This window comes from Aethalodelphis obliquidens, unplaced genomic scaffold, assembly GCF_003676395.1.
Source record: "Aethalodelphis obliquidens isolate GAN/ISIS:26980383/991018 unplaced genomic scaffold, ASM367639v1 scaffold1, whole genome shotgun sequence".
NCBI lineage: Eukaryota > Metazoa > Chordata > Mammalia > Artiodactyla > Delphinidae > Aethalodelphis > Aethalodelphis obliquidens.
This window is the reverse complement of record NW_020837945.1, coordinates 72,332,162-72,351,837: the sequence shown is the minus strand read 5'-3', so window position 1 is coordinate 72,351,837 and position 19,676 is coordinate 72,332,162. Positions and strand designations below refer to the sequence as shown.

At 31.3% G+C, this 19,676-nt stretch overlaps 1 protein-coding gene across 9 annotated transcripts in view; it reads left to right on the top strand.

The window, feature by feature from the left end:
* The window catches only part of DLG1 (discs large MAGUK scaffold protein 1), a 286,699-nt gene that overhangs the window by 232,958 nt on the left and 34,065 nt on the right, over positions 1-19,676 (top strand). For 4 of the 9 annotated variants that reach the window (XM_027108229.1, XM_027108222.1, XM_027108247.1 and 1 more), the window contains 5 exons: positions 3,165-3,341; positions 6,498-6,567; positions 10,572-10,671; positions 17,209-17,250; positions 19,464-19,514. In XM_027108229.1, the coding sequence (XP_026964030.1) occupies positions 3,165-3,341; positions 6,498-6,567; positions 10,572-10,671; positions 17,209-17,250; positions 19,464-19,514 (440 nt within the window). Of the gene's footprint in view, positions 1-3,164; positions 3,342-6,497; positions 6,568-10,571; positions 10,672-11,359; positions 11,394-17,208; positions 17,251-19,463; positions 19,515-19,676 lie in introns of all 9 variants that reach the window. The other 5 variants (XM_027108241.1, XM_027108258.1, XM_027108268.1 and 2 more) reach the window with 2 other exon arrangements.

Sequence of the window (19,676 nt, the reverse complement as noted above, 5' to 3'; positions counted from 1 at the left end):
CCCTAACAAGAGAGTCAGCCTGCCCTTTGAAGCTTGGAAGCCCGGCATTGACTTCTCTCTAGCTATGAAAGTTCTAGATGGCATCTTCTTCCAATATAAGGCTGTTTTGTCCACATCAAAAATCTGTTCTTTAGTGTAACCACCTTCATTACTTATTTAGATCTTCTGGATAACTTGTTGCAGCTTCTACATCAGCGCTTGCTGCTTTACCTTGCACTTCTGTGTTACGGAGATGGCTTCTTTCCTGAAACCTTATGAACCAACCTCTGCTAGCTTTGAACTTTTCTGCAGCTTCCTCACCTCTCTCAGCCTTCATGGAATTGAAGAGAGTTTGGGCCTTACTCTGGATTACACTTTGGCTTAAAGGAATGTTGTGGCTGGTTTGATCTTCTATCCAGACCACTAAAACTTTATTAGTGTCAGCAGTAAGGCTGTTTCACTTTATTATTCCTGTGTTTACTCAAGTAGCACTTTCATTTTTTTTCTACTTAGCTAACCGTTTGATGGCAAGAAGCCTAGTTTTTGGCCTGTCTTGGCTTTCAACATGCCTTCCTCACTAAGCTTAACAATTTCTAGCTAATTTAAAGTGAGAGACCTGTGACTCTTCCTTTCATGTGAACATTTAGAGGCCATTGTAGGTCTATTAATTGGCCTAATTTCAATATTATTGTGTCTCAGGGAATAGGGAGTCCCAAGGAGATGGGAGGGAGATGGGGAAGGGTCAGTTGGTAGAGCAGTCAGAACACACACATTTATCAATTAAGTTACCATCGTATAAGAGCATGGTTCGTGATGCACCAAAATGATTACAATAGTAACATTAAAGATCACCATAATAAATATAATAATAATGAAAAAGTTTGAAATATTGGGAGAATTACCAAAATGTGACATAGAGACATGCAGAGAGCAAATGTCGGGAAAATGACACCAATAGACTTGGGATTACCACAGGGTTATGCCAACCCAACACAGGGTTGCCACAAAACCTTCAACTTGTAAAAAAAAAAAAAACACAATATCTGGCAAGTGCAATAAGGTAAAGCACAATAAAATGAGGTATGCCTGTAGATACATGTAGCCAATCTGCCATAGTTAACCAGAAGTCTTATGGTTCTTTTTAGTAAATGTATTTTTAATTTCAAAAGTAAAAATAAAGTTAAGGCTACAAAAGACTACATACAGTATGATACCTTTTTTATAAAGCTCTGAAATAGGTAAAATCATACATAATTACTTAGTCATCCATATGTGTGTGATAAAACCAAACCAACAAAAAAGGGTAAGGAGCAAGGAAATAATAAACACTATTCAGAATGGTGGTTACCTTCTAACAGTGCTTAACTCTTAATCTGAGGGAAACAGGATCAAGGGGAAAAATACATAGGTGAATGTAAGTTACTGATAAAAGTTTTGTGTATAGTCTTAGGTTGGAGAGTAGATTAACAGGTGTTCATTATATTCTTATGATTAATAGCTCAAGTAAGTATTCCATGAGTTCCTTTTTTTTATTAATCCGAGTACTAAAAGACAAAGTTTAAATGCTAACATAGGGAATAGAGATTGTGAGTGATTTCTTCGTTGCTCATCGGTAATACAGTTGTGTTGATTTTGTAATTCAAAAGATTAATTTATGATAATAAAAACGTTGAGATGTAGTATTTTCCCTTTTCTGAATATCCTGTGGCATTTGTTCTACCTCTTAAGGTACTTTATTTGCTATTTTATATTCTGTTTATTTGTATCTTCATCATCTTTGTCATCTTTATCTTTGTCATATCTACTTAATTACCTTTTTAAATAAATATTTAGTAAATTACTAACTATATCAAACCTTTGTATTATTTGAAGTTAACTATACTTTTCCAGTAGAAAGACGTTTCCTTAGTATTCAGAATTTACTGAAGTAATGACTTCACATTTATATCATTTATAATCTTTATCTTACAGTTGTAGAATTCTTTCTTCAAATAAAATCCAATGTATTGGATATGTTTTAATATATGTTTAAGTAAGCCTTCCCACATTTGATTCTCACCTACTTCCTTCACACTGTTAGCCACTGAAAAGACTTTGAAAGAACACATTTGAAAACCATTAACTAGTTCATTCATTTAGCCATCAAATAATTTCACCCCTCTTCAGTTTTACTTCAAGAGATAGTCTTAAGAGTTGGGTAGCATAAAAAGGAATATGATTTGTATCCTAATTTCCCATTGCCAAATTAGAACAAAAGAATGAATAAATTGTATTATAAATGTAATTCCTGGGATCCTTCCTGTACTCTTGTTAGAGGTTTTTTGAATATAAGAATTTAATTTGTCACCATTCTAAAGCAATTATACTCCAATAAAGATGTTAAAGAAAAAGAATTTAATTTGCTTAAATATTGTACACTAATTAAGTATCAGTACACTATTTTCTTGTTATCAAATTTTACAATATTCCTAACATTTTGCAATTACTATATTAAATTAATACAGTATTTTTTCCAAAATGGTTGGCAGCTGTTAAAGTCATCATATCGTCATCTGTAGTTAGTTTTCATCATTGTTATTGACTCTGAAAACCCTATTAATTATAGTTTTATGAATAAATGAAAGGAATAGTTAACTGGGAAAATAATCACTCTGTTGATCTAGTATTAAAGTCCACAAATGATGAATCAGATCAGTCAGGGAATTTGTTTACCCAAGTGTGTCTAGTCAAAATAAAGAGAAGTGTCTCTTTTAATATTTACTTTATTAATTTAGAACAACTGAGCAGATTTGTCTTCATTTTAGAATTCAATACAGGTTGCCATTGGATTGTACTAAAAGTATATTTTTTTATTTCTCATACAGTATTGAGAGAAATAAGGTAGTATATCTATTAACATAACAAGTTAATTTTGCTATTTCTTTTTTAGTCTCATTGTCTTCTTGTATTGGGTTGGCCGAAAAGTTCTTTCGGGCTTTTCTGTAACATCTCACAGAAAAGCCCGAGCAAACTTTTTGGTCGACCCAATAATATAGCACAAAATTGAGCTTGGCATTATTCTGCCTACCATGGTACATTGTTTAATTATCTACCCAGATTATATATATATTTTTAGGATCCTGTTTATTTAATATTCATAATATCATTATAAGAAATAATTATGGACTTTTTTCTTCTTAATCTAGGGCCCTTTTTGATTATGACAAGACTAAAGACAGTGGCCTTCCTAGTCAGGGATTGAACTTCAAATTTGGAGATATCCTCCATGTTATTAATGCTTCTGATGACGAATGGTGGCAGGCCAGGCAGGTTACACCAGATGGTGAAAGTGATGAAGTTGGGGTGATTCCCAGTAAACGCAGGTAAATATAAGTCTGTTACAGTTTTACCACTTGAAAATTGGACAACATAAATAATTGCTATTTCTTTTACTGAAGTGGTGATTTTATGCTCAGTTTTATATATTGTGTTTCACAACCATTTAATTTTATTCACCTTATGTTGTAACCAATGACATAGTAAGAGAATATGATGCCCCCAAATAGAAATTTCTCTAAAGCTCCTACTAGTTGCTAAAAACAAAATGAGTATATTTTAAGTCACTGTGCCATATATCTATACCAGTGGAGGGAGAGAGAATTAAAAGCCTCTGTAGTTTTCCCATGTAGATGGTGTTAAAACCTAAATTTTCAGGAGTTTTGATTGTGTGAATTGCCTCCTCCTCTAGACTTAAAAAATGAAAGCATTTTAAGTAAATGCAAAATTTTTAGAAATATGTAAGAATGTGTTTCACATCTCTGTTTTCTTGTTTAATTTAAAAGTATTCATGCATTCACTGCTCTTTTCTCTTTGCTTTTAACTATTTATTGTAGTGATTCACTCACTGGTACATACTTAACCATCTAGTGGCAAAAGTGGTTAAATGCAGATTGTCTTTGAAAAGGGTGATCCCAACTTAGAACCCCCTCTAAGGTCAATGAAATGCTATTCAATGTCTACTTCTATGGGAAAGGTATTAAAACATCAGTTCATAATTTCCTCAAAAGAGCTTATTTATAAGATCTGATTCATCCAAATCATTGCCTAAAACTTAAAAGTTTTAAGATAGCCAGTAAAAATTGTCAGTGAAACATTAATGTTTATTATAGCCAGTTAATTCACTTCAAGTCAAGCTTATGACGTAATAAACTTGTTCTTTTCATATTAATAAGTTGGACTTATTTTGTTAAGAGTCTCTAAAATTGATACTTATGCCAAATCATATGCCTGTTTATAAACCTCTCTACCTTATATATATTTGTACACCTGTTTTTAGACGTTGAAGAGTAGAAATGTTAAAATATTGCCAAGGTTTGTAATTGTGGTTTTGGAATTTATGACTGTTGTTGGCTAGATCCATATTTTTAGCAAGATCCAACTATTTGGCTGGATCTTACACTTGGTGGCAACTCCTCTTTTAGCAATGCAGCCCTCAGCTGCATAACTTTTTTCCTGGAATAGAATGTAGTACACTTTAAATCCAGAAATGCTTCCACTGTGCCTTGTTGAGTCAATAGAAACCTCACCTCTTAAATATCAAGGTCAGAGTTCCTAAAAATTGTCTTTATCCCTTGGAGTCTTATATCTTGCAAAGGTTTTACATGTGCTTGCAACAAATGAGAAATACAGCTGACTTTGGTAGAAAGAGATATTTTTCATTTTGTGTATAAAAATTCTATAAGGTTGGATTTTGAAGCCAGAAGTGATAAAAGAGATGAGATATACCTTGAGACCTCTACAGATCCCCAAATTCATGACTAATATTATAGAATATAATTTTCCTTCCATAAAATTCAGTATGAAATCACAACCAATTATGCCATTTCATTCTTCAGTGTATTCTAAACTTGTATTTTCTTAAATAGAATGATATCTTTCATTAAATAGAATGATATCTTTCTTAGACCTCTTAGACCTCTTTATGTCTAATAATAGCGCAAGGAATTGTAGTTCCTACAATCCTTAGCTTTCTTTTGGGAACCGTGTTGACAAATAAACACAATTGAAGTCACTCAGCTAGATAATGATTAGAAAACAAAACCATTTTGAGTTGTAAATGTTTACTCACTAAATGTTAGTTTTTCAGTGCCCTCAGTAAGTGCCTAGGCAGAATTATAAATTAATTATTCATATCATGGACCCTCAGGATTGCTCTGGAATTAGAAAAAGCAAGTTTTAAATCCATGACTGCTAGGGTTCTTCTGTACCCATGGTAAAACTGTATAGCTAGATAATAAAAAATGAAGATATGCATTTATTCATAGGCTGTTTTGGTACATTTTTCTGCTATATACTAATATAATTGCTATGTTGAAATCAAGGGTTTGTAAAGCTTAATTTATATGAAATTTTGCACGATTCATATTGTAACAATCTACATGATTGCAGATTGTACATTTGTTGTAGTTTTGTTTGCTTGCTTATTTCAAAGGTAACATCTTTAACAAGGTTTAAAATTCAAAAGATTTAAAAGCTATACAGGCTGTCTCTTAACCCTGTTCCCCAAGCACCCATTTCACCTTCTTAGGGATAACTAAGGTTACCAGTTCTTCTATATCCTCCCAAAGATACTTTAAAACTCTATTTTGGGGACTTCCCTGGTGGTCCAGTGGCTAAGACTCTGCACTCCCAAAATACGGGGCCTGGGTTCGATCCCTGGTCAGGGAACTAGATCCCACGTGCCTCAACTAAGAGTTTGCATGCCGCAACTAAAGATCCTGCATGCTACAACTAAAAATCCCACATGCCGCAACTGAAGATTCTTCATGCCGCAACTAAAAGATTCTGCTTGCAACAACTAAAGATCCCACGTGCTGCAACTAAAAGATGTCGCAACAAAGATCCCGCATGCCGCAACTAAGACCCGGCACAGCCAAATAAATATTTTCTTAAAAAACCCTCTATTTCGTACACTATAATTGGTTACTTTATGTATTTACACAAATATATCATTGGAATTAAGCTTAATTTTTTTATTTCCCTCCTTTTTATTTTCAAAACTTTCAGAGCTATAGAAAAATAAGAGAAATGCAAGAATAGTACTTAGAACACCCACATATCATCCTTCACCTACTTTCATCAGTTAATATTTTACCCCATCTGCTTTCTCTCTAACACTGAGTTTTTAGCATATGTGTTCCATGCTAAGATAACATTTAAACAACAAAACAAATGGAAACCTGGAAAATTGCTAAACTCAGAAGTGGTGCTTCATAATTTCAGTGTAATTATGGAATAGAGTGCATATATAAGTACACATACTTGTACTGTATTTTGATATTTCACAAGTGGTTTTGTTTCATAATAAAATGAGCCCTGTATTTCATTTCTCAGAAATTCTTATAAATTATGGGATTCAAATGACTTCTGAAGGCTTTAGAATATAAAAATGCTCCATATTAAAGTCTCAGTTCTGATGATTCCTAGTTAGAACTTTAGATATGTTTATTATAACTAAAAAATAATCTGTGCTTTGCCAGGGTTGAGAAGAAAGAACGAGCCAGATTAAAAACAGTGAAATTCAATTCTAAAGCAAGAGGAGATAAAGGGGTGAGTATGTGAAATCTATTATTTCTAGAAATTAATAATTGAAGGTAATAGGCCTTTTCATAATTCTTGTTTGAGGCACATGATTAAAATGAGAAGGATTTTGCCATAAGAATTAACTATCAACTGCTCTTGCCGTGGTGGCCTACAATAGTAGATATGCTAAAGTAAACAATTTATTAAATTAAAGCATCCATTTCACAGACTTTTCCAAATTATCAAAACTGTTGTTTGATATATTCTTAACAACATACTTTTGGTCGTTATTTTTATAAATGAAATGATTTCAGCCTTCACTCAGATGAACAATTAACTATAAACTTGTGTCACCAGTATTAGTCATGAAGCTAATAAATAATACATCTGAGAAAATAGGCCTTCCCAAAACTATTAATTAGTTCATAATGTAAGTTTACAGGTTTTTGCAAGTGAATTTATGGAAATTTTCTTATTTTTTCCCTGTTTATTGCTAATATTACTCATTAATAAAATCCATCTTTTAAATGTTTAAATCAGTATGAATTTTTATCTTAAGGGAATAAAGGGACAGTCAAGAGGAGGACTTTGTAGGTGGGCAAGAAATATATCAAAATTCTTTTATATATATTTTAGACGTATTTTTGTTTTCATTTACTTTGTCCTTCTTGAATCTAGTGGATGTCAATGGATGATATCACAGGCTTCACCCTATAGTATGTGTGTAATTAGTGCAATGGAATATTCTAGCAATAGGCCTGAAGAAAATGCTGAAACACATGTTGTGTTGAAATACTATTTATAGCAATGTTTTGTGTTTTGGGGATTTTTTATCTAAAAAATAAATAGATAAAAATTTTTTATCTAAAGCAACATCTTTTGATCAAATTTCAAATGAATATGGAAAGTTAACTCAGCAAAAAAATTAACCCTACTCTTTGTACATGTTTGATATCACTAAGCACTCAGACTTAAAAGTTTTAAAATTTTAAAGGAATATGATCCTTGATCAAAGAAATTAAATCTGAGTAAATTATATATAATGCATTCAGTTATTTTACAAATGATAAATTCTTTTAAAATTTACTTGTACCTTTCAGAAAATACAAAATTATATAGTATAATCTGAAGCAATATTTAAAATAGAAAATCTTTGGAGGAAAAAATCCCAAGTAAATGCTCAGTATTTGAAATATATACAATGGTTTTTGTGCTTGTTTTATATATGTCTTTTAAAGTATTTTAGTAAAATACACTGTCAGTGTATTGTAAAAGAGGTTGCATGTTGTAACTTTTCTTTCAAACTGTAAGAAGTTAACTGAATTAACGACATTTTTAAATCTTAGTCTTGTTTGTTGACTATAACCAACTTTATACACAGTCACTGTGTTCTAACACAGCACCAAAAGTATGCATGATACTGAGTGGGGTAAAAATACGCTTGCCATTGATACAGAACTGCATTTCTCTCTGTAATACCATTTCCCGTTCTAAGCTCTTCTTTTCCTTTCCTTATATGGTGGGTTATGGACTTTGTTTCCAATACAGACTTTTTAAAAACATTTCAGTTTCTCATTAACATTTTTAACATTCATTTAGCTATTTTGAAATACTACATATGGAAATTAGATATTTGATATGTTTCATGAATTTGTAATATTTTATCAGTCCTCATACTTATTACACTTTCTCTTGCAATATAGCATTAATAACAATAAGTAATTAAACAGATTGTTTTGTATTGAAAATATAAAGAAACTAGAGTTAGTATGTTTTTTCAGTTTTGTGTTTTCCCTACACATTTTTGTCCTGTTTGCTTGTGCTATTTTTCACTTTTAATAAATTCTTCACCTGCAGGATGTTAGATGTAATACAGTTAATACATTTCTTAACTAACAAGCATTTCTTTCTGTCCTATATTATGATATCTTTACGATATCTCATTTTGGCTAACTGCAAAAGATATCAAAAATCAAAACATTTTAAACTTCATGTTTCTTTTGGTTGTTTGCTGTGAAACTGACTCTGACCACTATATATGCAGTAGCAGAGGTAAATAACCTTTTATTAAAAATGTATCAGTTTTATCAGTTAGCATAAAAATTATTACTAAATTCAAAATCAGTGATTGTCATGAACAAAAAGACTTAGTCCTTCCATAAATTAGATTACCATAAATTTTTCTCTATTGAAACTTGTTTTCTTCTCTTTCTCTTTTCTAAAATTTGGATTCAAGCAAAGACTTTTATTCAAGTAATGCTACTTGACAATTTATAAAACAATTATAAGCTTAGATTTCTCCACAGTATTTTTTTTCTCAACTTAATTTTTAACTTCTGCTTAGGGTTATCTGAGCCTTCAGATTTTAAGATTGATATCAAGACAGTCAGCTTGTCTAATGACTATGAACTTATTAATTTTGAATTATTGATCTGAAAAAGATAAAAATGAAAGTTTTTGTAAAGAGTCTTACCAAAATAAATCTTTTCAAGTAATAGAATTTGAGCTAAAAGTCACTTTAATCCATTTCATCACCTTAATCACCTGGCATCACATGACTAAAAGTACCGGCACGCCAGAAAAAAAGTACTGCCTGGTGTTGATATACTTCACAACATTGATAGCATCTTATGACATGGATAAACGCAAGAAAAATTAAAACAGAATTTCTATCCTTTATATTGTTCCCACTTCAAAAAATGATAAAAATTATAATTCCTATTGTCACTGGTAGGCAAGGCCATTTCCTTCAAGACATGGGTGCCTGTGACAAATTACAGAAGAAGCTGCTCTTCTTTAGCATCATCTTTCTGTGTGCTACCTGCTTTTAAAAGTGTGAATGCACAAATGGGACATTCAGGAAGAGAAAAAACTTGTCTCAGACATCTGTGCAACAAGGGACGTCAAATCAGCTGTCATAGCAATTATGTATAAACTACTAGATTTTTAATTGCCTCTTTGACATTATGAGCACCAAACTTTTTTTTTTTTTTTGCGGTATGCGGGCCTCTCGCTGTTGTGGCCTCTCCCGTTGCGGAGCACAGGCTCCGGACACGCAGGCTCAGCAGCCATGGCTCACAGGCCTAGCCGCTTCACGGCATGTGGGATCTTCCCAGATCTGGGCACGAACCCGTGTCCCCTGCATCAGCAGGCAGACTCTCAACCACTGCGCCACGAGGGAAGCCCGCACCAAATATTTTATTCCCTATTCAGGACATGGTGCTAATGAATTGAATTTGGTTCTATTTTATTTATATATACTTTAAAAATAGATAATATGGTAGAGCTTAAAGGCTAATAAATCAGTTATGATGACATTTAAATTGGCCAGGAGAGTTGACTCTTCTTCCTTGGTTAGATAGCATTGATAATTCTTTTGCTGGACTCTGTGCTTGATGGACACGTCTTAGTTTTCTTCCCATTTTCTGATAAGCATTTAGTTATCCTAATTCTCTTCTTTTAAAAAAAAAAAAAAAGATGGTTTTTAAATATTTAGCAACTTGCTCAGTTGTTTTGGTTCTCTTTTTTAGTAGTGGCTTTTTGTTAGTTTGTTGGAGCCACAAAAAAAAGAGAGAGAGAAAGGGAAAAAATGTGCTAAAGCCAAAGGAAAATGAAGGAAAGGAAAATTTTAAATATCTGAACAGCTAAAGTAATAACTTTTGCTGTAGAGCACCTAATACTTGGAAATCTAGAAAAATATGGATGGATATGAACAGATGCAAGCTTGATTTGGACTATAGTAGTAGCTAATCTGATTTACTCTTCCCTTTTTTATCAAATAGCACTTCCTCCTTATTTTTACATATCATTGAATTACACTCTTGAAATTTTCTGTTTTCAGTTATAAAATGTTAGAATTAGAGAAGTTAATACTAAATTAAAAATTCACTGTATATGTGATTAACGCAAAATTCATATACAAACTGCACACTGTGGTCACAAGAGTCAGCTTTCACAGAGCTACTAGGCTGGGCCTTTGTACACACAGACAGTAGACATCCCTTTGTTTTGCCCCTCCTTCTCTTCTTCAGCAGTCATTCAATGACAAGCGTAAAAAGAACCTCTTTTCCCGAAAATTCCCCTTCTACAAGAACAAGGACCAGAGTGAGCAGGAAACAAGTGATGCTGACCGTAAGTATGTGGATCCAGTGGTCAACTGAAGATAAATGTAGAGGGACCTACTGCCCTGCAGTTGGTTGTTACCATGGAGACAGTTTCAAGAGCTGCAACAGGTTACTACTTGTCTTAACTAGGGGCAATTTAACAGGCATAAATTAATTTGCGTACCAATCTTAACTTTTTCTAACACCTTAGGAATTCTTAATTTAAAGTAAATGGTATTTTTAGCTGTTTAAAATAGAATTTTTTTATGTAAAGGTTCTTATAAGAAACATTTACACTCTCAGAAGAATATTTTAGAGGAAAAACATGGGTACCTGAGAAGCTACTTATTGATTTCTAGGTATAGCATTGCCAATCTTTGATAATGGATTACCTCAAATCATTACGTTTTATCCCATTTCTTCATTATATGTAGACAATCTGAATTTTACTTTTAAAATAGCAAGAAATAGTCAAAATTTTTGCTTCTCTACCCTAATCAGCTTCTTATATAAAACTTCCGTTCTTTTATTAGATTATATCTAGCTGCTAGCTTATTTTAAACTTTCAGAAATATACAAAAATGCTCTGTAAGATACGTGCACCTGTAATGGTCTTGGAACTGTCTCTTATTGTAGCACCAATTTTATGCATTACTGACAACTATTTTCTTTGATTATCTTTTTATTGCTTGCTCTCTGGGAACTACTCTCTACAGGAGATCCCTGACGACATGGGATCAAAAGGCCTGAGTAAGTGATTAAAATACTCCCAAGTTATTTTTTAACCTCCATCTACAGACCTACCTTTTTCAGATACATTTTGAGATTCATGGTAGCGCCCTGCTGGCATGAGGAGGTGTATGATTTAGATTGCTTTTAGATTCTTCATGTTAATAATATGCTTGGGATTTTTATTTCTGTAATACACACCTTTTATTTTTCTCCATTTTTCACATGTCATTTGAAAAATTCTCTGCTCATAATTATATTTTCCTTTTTGTAATTTTTATGGCAATTACTTTCTCTAGGAATTTTTTAAATATGAAGAAAGACTTTTAATGTTTTTTAAAATACTGCTATCTGCCCTCATTATTAGAAGGTAGAATATAATCTTCCTTACAGTTTTATGTCCCCCCCCTTTTTTGTTGTTAAAACAAGTTAAAATTGCTTTGAGCCTGTGTTAGAAAAGCATTGCTATAAAGTGAAACTATAAAACACAATAGGTCTTAAATATTAAAGAAGAATTGTAGAACTCAAGTTCAAGTAGCAGTCTATGTAGTAGGTAAATAGTATATTTTTTTAAGGAAGTTGTAAGTTATGAAAAGAATTATAAGAAATATTATCCTTTGTTTTTTCTTTAACCAAGGTGTTGTCTCTGTTTGGGGGGAGTTCTTTTGTGTGTGTTGTTCCTGTTTAATTTTCTAGCTAGTACTTAATCTTCATATAAAGCTTGGTACAGAGTCTGATAATGTAGGAGTCATTTAATAAATGTTGGAATTAGTGAATGAAACAAGAAGTCATTTTAGCAAACAAAATTTTAAATGTGAATGTTTACAAATTGATTAAATGTGAAATTTTACCAAATATTACTAAGTTCTTTTAGGTGATGGTGACTCATAGAGGTAATCTTTTAGGCTAAAGTTTTTTTCTAAGTAGTTGTTTCCGTTTGCATTATTAAGCATCTTGAAAACTTATTTCTTCATAATTCATTGATCATTAAGGATATAGCCAATATCTTTTAACTTTCTAAGTTTACCTTAATAAACATTAAATTTCACAGATTTTTTTTCCTGATTAATGCTAACTTGACTTTTAACCTTAACTGTAGGTACTTGACTTTTATTTCAACTTTAACAATTAAAAGTTTATATTAGATTGAAAGCAGTATGCTTTATATGTAATTATTTCTATTACACACACTTTATTATTTATGCATTTGCCATTTTAGGATCTGGCAAGAGCCACAAATTTACTATCACTAGTGGCACCCTTTTTTAATCTCTTACCTTTGGGAAAAATTATCAGTGAAATCTTCAGAAACTGGAAAATATTTCCACAGATTCTTAATGCTATATAATTTATTTTGAGAATGATCATAAGGTGGTGTGGATCATCAAATGAACCCACATATTTTTGTTACCTGTTGAGTCATCAGAGAACTATGGAAAGCTCATGGAAAAAGGAACTAAATGAAGAATTTGGTTCCCACGTTGATATTTTTATAGCAGATAACTACACCTTGACCACATCGTATTTTCATCTCTCATTTTAATTGAGGTTTGAGACTTGGGAAGAGAAACAAATGAAAAATGATAACTGATTACCAATGTCGTTGATTTAATTTTCTGGTCAGTGACTTACGATCCCTTGAATGGTAGGTTTCTGTGCTTCATCTCACAAGAACTGAAAGAATTTATTCACGTGGTAACTTGATCAGATCAAAAAGATTTTATTTAGAAAAGGTTGACGGAGACAGAAAAATATCAGTAAAATTCTAAACTGGATATGATGGAGGTTATCACATAAAACATTACTAGCTGCTGACAAGATGCTTATTATTATACAGTAGAAAATACTGGGAAGAAGGGTGGGTTAAGGGCATTATTTAAGATCTCAGTTATCTATATTCTAAAGTTCAGGATACAGGGAAAAAACTAAGCAAAATCCTGTGCGATTTTAATGTAAGAAGATAAATGTGACCTCATATTCATTAAACCTTGCTGGAACAGGACTCATGAAGGGACTGAAAACAGAAGGACAAATTATTCCAGATAAACCTGTTAAAGAGATGTGGAATAACACTGAATAACAAGAAAGATGTATACCTGCGTGTAATTTCACACAAGCTATGAAAAAGTAGGGTATTTAATTAAAGAGCAGAGAGGGAAACAAAAGTGACACCCTAGAATACTTTTCGTAGACAAGAATTCAATGATTCTACAAAGAAGAGGATCAAATAAATTATTGATGTATCCTGTTGACAGTAGATGAAACAATAATAGAAATTGCCTTTCCAAAACTAATTTTGACTAACAGAACTAATTAAAGTATGGTAGAAATCTGGGAGGATACAACTAAATTATCATACTTGTAAAAAGCTAGAAATAGAAATCTGTGTAGCTTTTATGCTTTTAGAGGCAATTTTGAAAAAATTCAAGAGGAAAAAAGTGGGTAAGATTCCTTTAAAAGAGACTAAAAGTAAGTGTAGTTCAGGAGCAGTTATATAAGGTGCTCAGAAATGAAATTATACAGTTTCAGACAAGGTTTGTACCTTTTGTATGCAGTTTATTTTTATAGCTTTCCACTTTGTAGAACACCTCAGAAACTTCTACAGTTAGGCATATAGATTTCCTATTACATCTCTTCTTTTTCTATTTTAAAGACTTACTTGAGTAGAGTGGTACAGAGCTCTTAAGATGCCAAGAATTGTTTAAGACTGAGGATATGTCATATTTAGGGAGAGCAAAGAGAAAACACATGATATAGTCTCAGGAAGAAATGTTTGACTAGAAAGGTGAGACTTGGTCAGAGAGAATTGAAATGGTTGTGATCATCAAACATATAAACAAAAATTAAAATTTTAAGAATCTGATTATACTATGTCAAAAGGGTAATATTCTTGCACATAAATTTCTAACAGACCAATAAGAAACAAACACTCCCCATTAGAAAACTGGACAAAGGATATAAGAAGAATGCTCAAAAGATAAGCAAATGAAATAAGCATATAAGAAATGTTTAACAGCCCTAATAATCAATAAACAAAATGGCATGTTTTACCCATCACCTTAGCAGACTTTGCTTTTAAAGGCGAATCCAGTGATGGAGATGGTTCTTTGGAATGACTACTTTTAACATATTACTACTGGGAGTGTAAATTGGTACAGCCTTTTTGGAAAAGCGTATCTTTTGATCTACTAATTCTTTTTCAAGGAATTTATCCATAGGATGTAATCAGAGGTGGAAACAAAGGTTTATACATCAGGATGTTTTGTTTAATATTATTTAGAAAGTAGAGCACCCCAAAATTCAAATAATCCTAAAATGCCTTATAGTTGGGAAGTGGTTAATGAAGTATGACTTACTATATAGTATAATATTTTATAGCCATTGAAAATCATATTAAAACATAATGGCCTGGAAAATGCTCACAATATAAATGAAAAAAGTAAACTATGAAACTGTACATATATCTCAGATTTGTAAATAAACACATATATTTAGGGCTATTTTTGAATAGTGTTGCTTTGAACATTTTTATACATATCTTTTGGTATGCATATATGCCTTTTATGTTGGGAAAATACCTAGGAAATGAATTGCTGGGTCACAGATATATAATATGTTAGGTATTAGTAGATAGTGCCAAGTAGTTTTCCAAAGTGGTTATACCAGTTTACCCCACCCCCACCCCCAAGTAGTATGTGAGTTCCAGTTGCTACATATCTTTCTCTTCGCTTGACATACCTGTTTTGTTTTTGTTTTTTCATTTTGGTCATTCTGGTGGATGATAGAGATATCTGTTGTGGTTTTAATTTGCGTTTCCCCGATAATAAGCTTGAACACTTTTTTATACTTGTTGGATATTTGAACATCTTCTTTGATGACATGCCTTGAAAAAGATTATTTTTAATTTTCAGGGAAAAAGCATTTTAACTTTCAAACAAGCTCCCAAACAATGGTAATGATGCCATTCCAAGGACAGTACTTTAAGTAGCAAGAGTTTATTGTAGAGGAGTTACTTAAAGGATACTTGAAAGAACTTGAAGAATTTGACTGCTTCGTAGCTCTTGGTAATCTTAGAGAACTCAAGATGAGTAGGGGAAATTCCCAGAAAAGAGATTGTAGTAACTTCAATTTTTTGTACATGTATAACATGTCAGACATATTCAATAGTAGAGGAATAATAAAATAAACCCCACAAGTATTCATTTATCCAACTTCTCTAATTGTCAAATCATGGTTAATTTTGTTTCTTCTATACTCCCACTTTCCACTCACTCGAGTGCAATAACATTTCTTTCTTTTGTATATTAGAGATTACAGAGTGTAATACAAATCCTAGTATAAATTTAAGAATTTTTTTTTTCTATGTGGCATTCCTACTTCTGGGAATGAATTTTAAGGAAATAGGACAAAAGGTGAAAGCCATGTAAATGAACACGTTCATTAATAATTTGTTGATGTTTGTGGAAAACAATTTAAAGCAAACTAAAATATCTAAATAAGTAGTAAGGTAAATCATGATGTAACAGTCCAATAGAATATTATACTGCAATTTAAAATGATTGTTTTGACATCTGTGTGGTAACATGAGAAGAAATTTTTAAATATAAACTTTAGAAAACCACCATTTTATATGTGCTATCATACATTATTCAGTCTTATAATTTTTAATGTTCTTCCTGTATACATAATAATGATTAAGAAAGTTGTATCTTGTCTTTGTAGGTTAGAATAACAGACTTATTTTTCACTATGACAGTTTTTCAAGAACTGTACTACCATTTCAAGAACTGTCTACCATTCTCTAAACTTTTCAGTAGTGCTACTTGATTTTAGGAGACTGTGGGTGATATGGTACAGCAGATATCTCTCCTCAAGCTTTTTCCTTATCCGTTAATTTTTTTTTTCCTTTGCCTGACATAAGAAATTTAGATTTACCCCTCTCCCATGGAAAATTTTGTTTTTTAGTTTTCATAGATAAAATTACCTTTTTTAATTCAAAGGAGACACGTATTGAGAGAGTGCAAGAGATTATATTTACATGAGAAAAGTGCTGGTTGTTTACTGAACAGTCAAGTTATGAAATGGGGGTCACTTTGAAGGAGGGGCCAGGCAGCAGATGAGTGTGTTTACTTTATCTTTTTTATTTTGCAAAGTAACCATTGTCAGTTTTATCAAAGCAGAGTTTCTCAGAAATATTAGTCTACTTTAAAATACAATCCCACCTTCTAGAATTCCGTTCCATTTGACTTTTTTTTGAGGCATCTGAATCTGTGATATCCAAAATGCTTTATCTGTATGATCTCAGACATGCATTTTCATTTCTCTTCAGGAACAAGAAAGAAGCTGAACTAAAGCAAGATTATTTATTTTTTAAGATATCACTTCATTGAAATGGGCATCTGTTTGCTCAGATATAACTTGTTTCCTTTGTTAGTCATTACTGTATCATAACCTAAATTAAATGGTGTCAATGACATTTTCTCTTTGGAGTTTTGATGACGACAGTTGGACTGATTTAGGATCACTTTGTTATATTCTACTTTGTTATATTCTATTATAATCTATTCATAATAAGATTTTGTTCATAAACTGTTGAACAGAAAATGAGACATTTTCCTTGATTGCAGATTTTTTTTCCTTGCTAATTCATATTCATTTACTTGAAATAACTAAACTTTTCAAAGAAAATCAGAAATGTTTTTAAAAACTCTTTGGGTATCTGTGGTTTATATCTCGACATTTTGTTAAGTCACCTTGTGTTTATTTTGATAATTTGCTTTTTTTTAACTCATGACACTGTGTTTTCTTTATTTTTTCCATTGTCCTGCAATTTCAGAACATGTAACTTCTAATGCCAGTGATAGCGAAAGTAGTTACCGTAAGTGTTTTAAGTTGTTTGTTCTTTTGTTATCTCAAGTAATATATCCTTTGGGGTTTTTTTCCCTTAGTGATGTATTCTGAAAACTAAAAATTAGGTGCTTAATATTTTAAAATCAGGTAGAGCCAAGTAAAATTCTTTACTTGATAAATAAAATCACGCTCTATGTACAGAAGTTGATTTCCAAGGTTTTCATAAAATACAAAAGTTCATTTTACAAAAGTGCTATTCGTGTACACAGTATGTGTATGTGTGTTTGTATCTTTTATAAGAAGTAAATACCTAGTTAAATGAGTAGTAAACTTGTATTTTGCCATTTTATTTAGTAATTCTGTTTCTAACTAATCATAAAAATATTTTTCAGTAATGCTAAATTATAATTAGCTTTATTTCCTTTTTTATTCTGTGTCACCAATACTGGTGTGGGTCAAGATACTATTTATCGCCAGCTTTTGGTGAACATAAGAAATGGCGAAGGGAAAATTTTCAACAGTTGCTTAAACAGTAATACTGATCTCTTTTTTGGTTCTTATGGTACTGTCTTGGTATTATATTATTAAGGGACCTATATAAGCGTGTGAACTTTTTAAACATATTTGGGCATGGGAGGAGGGGAGAGTACATGAATATTATCAGTTGTAGCACTTTAAAAATTAAAATTGCTTTTCTAACTTTTTTTTTTTTACTGCTGTCTAATATGAAAGTAATCTTGATTACAGATGAGTATGGCTGCTCAAAAGGTCCATCCTGTTAATATCAGTCTCTAATATTTTTCATATTGACAGTATATACTTTTAACCCTCATTCATTTGATTGGTTGTTATTTTTGCTGCATAATAGTTATTTAACGATTTTCTTTTTTGGTATGGGAATGGGAATGTGATTTGGGAATGTGATTTCTCGTATTTTAGCATTTTATTAACTTACAGTCAGAACTCACCAGAGAGTAGCTGAGTAGCTTTCTAGACTAAAAAGAGGTAATGAAAGTATATACTGTCTGTCTCACCATTTGCATGAATTATTAGGTGTGGAATATTCAAATTGCATGTTTCTGATAACATGTAAAACATGTTTTACATACAGTACTTTAAAAAGCAGCTTGTAAATATACATTTTTTATGTATTATAAATTTTAAAACAACAAAATACACTTTAAAGCTGGAAAGAATATTTATGTCAGTATATGAATTGAAAAAATTTACAGCTGCATACATGTAATATAAACCAATGACAAATTTAGTGAAAAGATTGTTATAGAATCATAATAATCAAGAAGAAAATCTTCAAATACATTCTGCAATATTGATTTCATTGAACCACTTGAATTTAACAGCTCTTCCTTGTTTGTTTTCTACACGTGTGTGTGTGTGTGTATGTGTGTGCTAAGAACTCCTGAAATTTTTAACTCTTTTAGTTATTTTCATTGAGTCGAGATATAATTCGTAGACTTTTCTATTTAGGATATTCATAAGCTCTAATCTTTTAATTTAATCCTAGAGAATTTAACTTCTGAAGTGCTTTTAAGATCAAAGCAAAATATATTTTTTCTCCTTTACTATCTATGTGATTCATTTTGTTGAAAAGGAAGGATTTAATTTTATCTAAAATTTTTTTAACTCAAAATGTTATTTTTTAAAAATTGAATAAATCAATTATTATAATAATGAATTTTTTTCATCAGTGAAATAGTGACACTAGTTTTACCTTTGCATTAAATTCTTTTGGTTAGAAAATAGTTGTAATTATAAAAATGTTCGTGCTATGTTAAATGTTATACCTGGTAGGACCAAAAAAAGCAGCATATTAATAACAGAAAATTACCTAATATGCATATATGTAGAACTGCTCATTAAAGTATTAATTTTTAAAGAACTGTTTAATAGCTCTTAGATTCTAAATAAAAAATTAATAGCTTATACTTGACATCCCAAGTGAAGATTTTAATTTGGTCTATTGATAACCTGTAAAACCCAGAATAACAGAAAGGTAGTTATTAACTAGCACATTTATATTTTGTTTTTACATATACCAAACTTGATAATTTATCACTTTTTTCCTAAATCTTGCCATAATTAATTTATAAAGTACCCTTTTTTTTACATCTTTGCTACTTTTCTTGGGAAAGTTCTAGTAATTTATATGTTATATTAAAGAATTAAATTAGTATAGCTTTCTTTATAGATTTTCTCATCTGTATTTTAACTTTCTAATAGGTGGTCAAGAAGAATATGTCTTATCTTATGAGCCAGTGAATCAACAAGAAGGTTTGTGAAGCCTGTTGATGTTTTACAATCTTATGGAAAAACGTAATTTGGAAAATAGATCTAACTCATACCTTAAAAAAAGTTTCATTAGAATTTTAGCCTTTTTTCTTACTATACATATATATATATATATATATATATATATATATATATATATATATA